The sequence below is a fragment of the Sebastes fasciatus genome, chromosome 9, assembly GCF_043250625.1.
Source record: "Sebastes fasciatus isolate fSebFas1 chromosome 9, fSebFas1.pri, whole genome shotgun sequence".
Taxonomy (NCBI): Eukaryota; Metazoa; Chordata; class Actinopteri; order Perciformes; family Sebastidae; genus Sebastes; species Sebastes fasciatus.
In genome coordinates, this window is record NC_133803.1 from 15892418 (window position 1) to 15898417 (window position 6000).

At 43.6% G+C, this 6000-nt stretch overlaps 1 protein-coding gene across 8 annotated transcripts in view; it reads right to left on the reverse strand.

Moving 5' to 3' along the window:
• Nucleotides 1-5726, reverse strand: part of dachc (dachshund c) — a 30393-nt gene extending 24667 nt beyond the window's left edge. For 3 of the 8 annotated variants that reach the window (XM_074646252.1, XM_074646250.1, XM_074646248.1), the window contains exon 1: nucleotides 4941-5715. In XM_074646252.1, the coding sequence (XP_074502353.1) occupies nucleotides 4941-5491 (551 nt within the window). In that variant the 5' untranslated portion in view covers nucleotides 5492-5715. Of the gene's footprint in view, nucleotides 1-4940 lie in introns of all 8 variants that reach the window. The other 5 variants (XM_074646249.1, XM_074646253.1, XM_074646247.1 and 2 more) reach the window with 5 other exon arrangements.
• Between the last annotated feature and the right edge of the window lie 274 nt (nucleotides 5727-6000).

Here is a 6000-nt window from a genome sequence, read left to right on the forward strand (position 1 = left end):
CGGTCCAGTTTGATAAATCATATCGTCGTCGCCGTTCTCGGGAAGACTTATGCTGCTGGTCAGAGAAGGCAGGGAAAGATTGATGTTGCGATCTTCCTCTCAAATCGAAAAAAAAAAAGAAAAAAAAAAGCTTTATGCGCCATTGTTAGGAGGAAAGCCTGTGTGATGATGTCATGAAAGAAGCTGGCAGGACAACACACACACACACACATACACGGTCACACACACACACAGGACGTTTGATCATGGCAAGAATCTGATCTCCTAAACTGATACCGCCTCGCATTCCTCTCCCACATTCCAGGGTCAAGACGATGTCAAGACTGTGTTTGTGTGTTCAAAAGTGTGTGTGTGCCTGTGTGTACTCCATTATAACCTGTCACACAGTAGAAGACACGGAGGCCCTCTCAATCTCACCGGGCTCTCTTCTCTATAAAACATCAAAAGAGTGCGGAGGTCAAAGTTGAGCTAATCACCCCACCCTAACACACACATGAACACACACACACACGTGAACACACACACACCTCCTCTCCTTCATCCTAAACGCTGCTGACTCTGACAGTGAGTTATGGCGTGGCAGTGGGGCTCGGCTTTGAGGAGTCCACCTTCCCACACATACACACAACGGCGGCTCGCCGCTGCCAACTTGCGCGGTCGAGGTTTGCCACAGAGAAACACAAAGAGCGGACTTTTGTTGCACTCCGCAGGCCACTTCGTCTCATTTACCATTCATCGTTTGATTTAACTAACTTTTTTTTTTTGCCCAATGTGTATTCTACACGTGCTTCATATGACCTTTGTAAAGCTGCAAAGAAACACGTGTGAACTCATTTGCCAACATATTAACCTAAATTACAAGAACATTTGGGCTGTCAATCGATTCAAATATTTAATCGTGATTAATCACAAATTAATCACGTATTTTTTATCGTTCAAAATGCATCTTAAAGGGAGATTTATCAAGTATTTAATACTCTTATCAACATGGGAGTGGACAAATATGCTTGCTTTATGCAAATGTATGTATACATTTATTATTGGAAATCAATTAACAACACAAAACAATGACAGATATTGACCAGAAACCCTCACAGGTACTGCATTTAGCATAAAAAATATGCTCAAATCATAACATGGCAAACTCAGACCCAAAAGGCAACCACAGCTGTCAGTGTGTCAGTGTGCTGACTTGACTATGACTTGCCCCAAACTACATGTGATTATCATAAAGCGGGCATGTCTGTAAAGGGGCGACTCGTGGGTACCCTTAGAACCCATTTTCATTTACATATCTTGAGGTCAGAGGTCAAGGGACCTGTTTGAAAATGGCCATGCCAGTTTTTCCTCGCCAAAATTTTGTGTAAGTTTGGAGCGTTATTTATCTTCCTTTGCGACAAGCTAGTATGACATGGTTGGTACCAATGGATTCCTTAGGTTTTTTAGTTTCATATGATACAACCTAAAAATCGCAAGTTGCGTTAATGCGTTAAAGAAATTTGTGCCGAATTTGCGTTAACTTTGACAGCCGTAAAGAAAACATGTTTCCCTTTTACCTCTTGTGGTATTTATCCGACTTTGATGTCCAGAGGTTTTCTGCTTCCACCCCAATACAATGGAGGTGAAGGGGAATTTTCTTTGTGGTGCTCACACCATTAGAAATTATATTTTTTTTCTTCTGTTTCACGGAAACGGTGTCCATGTAATACACAATGTCAACAGTTTTCATGGGCACTATTTCTTCAGAAGTAGGTCGAAAGAAGAACTAAGTCCTCTGAGAACTGTTATCTGTTCTCCAGAGTAACATGGAAACTGTTTCTGGAAAGGCACTTGTTATATCACCTCTATTTTATTGAGCTGGAAGCAGGAATCTTACCTCAAAATGAGGGCAAACAAAACCAAAACTTTGGTAGATATCAAGTGGCAAATGATAAAATATTTTGTAATGTAGATGGACTAACCCTTTGCTGCTTTTCAGGTCTGAAAGATGTTCACACGCACAAATGCAGAAACTGTGTGTTGTTATCAACACATTCTTTGTTAAAAAGTCACGAGAGATCCTGTTACCTCGCCACATTACACTACCTTTATGTAACGTGTGTGTGTGTGTGGGGCATTTGTGTACTATAAAGTATACATATATGTACAATATGTGCACACACGCACAGAGTTTGACCTGAGCGCGCTGTTTGATGTGTGTCCCTAACAGAGAATGAAACTGTTCCTTTGTGAGGGAGGAAGAAAAGGACGGAGGATCAGGTTGCCTCCTACACGCCATGTTCTCTCTGTGGAACTAATGTCATTTAGCCGCAAAGCCAGCAAACACACAGGCGTGACCGTGTGAGTGTGTGTGTGTTAGGAGATGACAGAGAGAGCGTGTGTGTGTGTTTGTGTGTGCCACCTAGCCCTTTGCATGAATTATAACTAGGCTTTGACTGAGGATGAAGTCGGCCCTTCTTCATGGTTTGATGAGTCAGTGGTCAGGGTGTGTGTGTGTGTGTGTGTGTGTGCGCGCAGCAGGAGGGAAAGAGTGAGACAAAGAGGAGAAGGAAAGACAATGATAAACTGAGGACATTTTCATAACCTCTGTTTAGTTTTAATCTTAAAATAATGAAGAAACAGCCAAAAGAATCAACAGCAGGAAAGCATGTAAAGCGTTCTGTTAGTCATGTTAAACTATCAGACGAGGCTGTTATTCCCCCTCCGGCCTGTCTGACTGTACTGGACTGGAAAATAATAAGTGATGGCTGTCGTAATCAGTAACGAAAACCTCACTGAGGCCTGACGCTGTCAGAGAGCCGCAACATCATGTTCTTGGAGATGAACCAGCCTTCAACGATAACCATCTAGAGTCCCACTTTTTGCCCGCTATACTATACATGTACGTTGCTCCATCCACACCGGGGATTACTTAGAAACTTCTACTGCGGGGGGCTGATGCTAATGGCCACCGCAGCACATTAGATCCCTCAGACAAAGAATCGCGGAAGTCGTTTGAAGATTTCAGACGAGTGATGTTTTCAGATCTCATTAACTAAAGGCTGTTTGAGTGTTGTGTGGATAATTAGAGACGGCGGAGGCTGTGTATTTTCAGCGGTTGTAATAACAACGTTCCCATTAACACCTGACACAGACGAAATCCCAAAGCAGCCAGAAGATGCATCTGGATTTTGTCTTGGTTGGAGGGCCTCAGATGCTTAAGCGCAGGTGTTAATCCATGCACATGGAGCCGGAAGCTGATTCTCGTAATGCGTTTCTGGCTTTGCTCAACAAGTCAAAGCTTGTGTCAGAGCTTAAAGATAAAAGTAGAACCTGAATGATTTGACCTATACGCCCAAGAAACATAGAAATAAGTATATTGCAATGTCTGTTTTTGGTGTCTATCTGTACACATCTTGGCGCATCCTCTTTCTGTATTTAATGGCAGGTGTAAATTGGATCATTCATGCTCCAAGGAGCAGGGATTAACTATCAAACAATATAAATTCCCCAAACTAAGGCTAATCCAAACTCCTCTGGATTCAAACCCATGCTGTTAGGAGCATGTGGTCGGCACAAACAGCAGACTGAGGCACCAGGAAACCACAAATCCCCGCCAATTTACAGCCCCCTTTATCCAAACATCTCTGTGGCGCTCTGGATTGATGACCCATGTAGTTGGTCACCATCGGAGTTCTGCAAAACAGCTAATTTACATAATCGCATCATAAATACCGAGAATCCATTTAATCATCTCCTCTGTTCTGATGCTCAGGGCTAAAGAGTGTTGATATGATAAGACAGCGAGTTATTAAGGAGGGAGAGAGAGGGAGAGAGAGAGCAAAGGGATCAGCGAGTGAGTGAGTGAGCTTGTCCTGATTTAAGCTGCCGCTTGGGGCCAAATGAAAATTAATTAATTTCTGTGAAGAATCAATTTCTCAGAATGACAGTGTCAGATTCAATGTGTGCATGTGTGTGTGTGTGTGTGTGTGTCAGAGAGAGACTGTGTGTGTGTGTGCGTGTGCATGTCAGAGACAGCGAGAGATCATAGCCTGTGATAACATGACAAACTTTTAAAGATTTTTTTATTAGGATTACTAAAATTCATTATCGTCAACACCATCATCACCATCACAGCGTTTATCATGCGTTAAAATGGTAAATATAGTGACAGGCCCAGCAGCAGCAGCAGCAGTGGTAGAGGTGGTAAATAAAAAGGGGTTAAACATCAAATGGTATAGGACCTCCAATACAAACACAAATAAATCATATTCATATAATCAGATTAATTTAATTTATGGAATATTCCTTTTGTCCATATATGTTTAGCAGTGACCTGTTATGCTTTAATTTAGAGGAATATCATGCAGATATGCAATGTAAAGCTACAGACAAGTCCTTATTACAGAAATATTAGGATATACGAGGCCATAACCCCATAAGGTATTCGCAAACGAATCATTAATTATCACTGACACATAATTTACAATATTATTTAGATTTTTGTGATGAATCCTGGACGTTTTGTTATGATTTGTCATGTCACCACCTCCATGTAAAGTGTACTAAGCTATATAAATGCAAGTTATTATTATTATTATTATTTTTATTATGACCTGCAGACTGATATCAGATAGTATAATGATGGGTCAGTAGAAAAACCCCAATATGTTCACTGCCCTTATACCTGCCCTGTTTCTATGTACCTTTTTATGATTTTATGATATGTTGTGTTTTTATTCCTGTTATTTCTTGATGTTAATGTAAAGCACTTTGGGTACCTTTTGGTTATTGTAAAGGGCTATACAAATAAATGTTGATTGATTGATTGTACCTGCTTTAGATAGTCTAAGCCCACCTGCTGCACATAAACTGGGTAACCCTACCTCAACGACCGGGTCACCCCTTTGTGTCACCCCATCCTCTCCCCCCCTGTGTCCCCCCATGGTCCCCCGCCTCACCTGGCGTTGGTGCAGTCGCTGTAGAGCGTCTCGAAGTCCTGCCTGGAGATGAGTTTGCACCGGTTCACCCCGGGCTGGATGGCCCCGAGCCCCCGCAGCACCCGGACCTGCTCCACGTTGCACACCACCGGTGCAATGTCCAGCCGCTTCAGCTTGGTGTAGACGGTGTGCAGCCCGCCGACCAGGTGCTTGAGAAACACGTCGAAAGCCTGCGGCAGACAGATGAGCTCCGTGTCTTTGACCGTGAACGAGGCCAGCTTGGCACCTTTCACCTCCACCAGTTTGCACTCGTTGTTCTGCGGCGTGCTCTCCACGGGCGACGGGGTGGCGTACACCGGCTTAGCGCTGCTGCTGCTGGACACTGGAGCTCCGTTAGCGAGCAAGAGGTCCGCCCGGAACTGGTGGAGCAGCGCCGGGTGCGTCGCCACCGGAGGAGCCGGAGAGGAAGCGGCGGCAGGCGGCGGAGAGTTGGTGGTTGCCGGGGAGACGGAGCTCTGAGCCGGGTGGTGACCGAGGAGAGCCGGAGCGGCTGGAGTTGCCATGGTAGTCATGTCCGAGGATTCGAAACAAAAGTAAACTTCAAAAGTACAACTATTTATAAGAAAGTAACTTCGGGTTTCTTTGCGTAAAGGCGCTGCGCATTGAGTGAAGGAGAGAGGAGAGGAGAGGAGTCAGGGTCCGTGTGTGTAAAAACACATCACATAGTTGAATGAGAGAAAGAGAGAGGAGGCTTGTCTCCTGAGCTGGAGATGCTACTGTCACATTATCATAAAGAGGTGGAGCCATGGCTTTATTCTTAGAGAGTGAGAGACACTTTCACAGAGAGAGGAGAGAGAGAGGAGAGATTAGCCCACATACACTTTGGATAAGCCTATTTATGAACGCCTTTAACGACACTTTAATATTAATGCTGTCTTCTTTATAGCATTTAAAACCTTCATGGCATCCCTGTAATCTTCCCACAACATTGTTTGTGACTAATAGTTGTATATAATCTTTGAAAAAAAAAATAAATATGGCTTGATTATAGCCTATACTGTTGCTATTTGTCTTGAAAGCA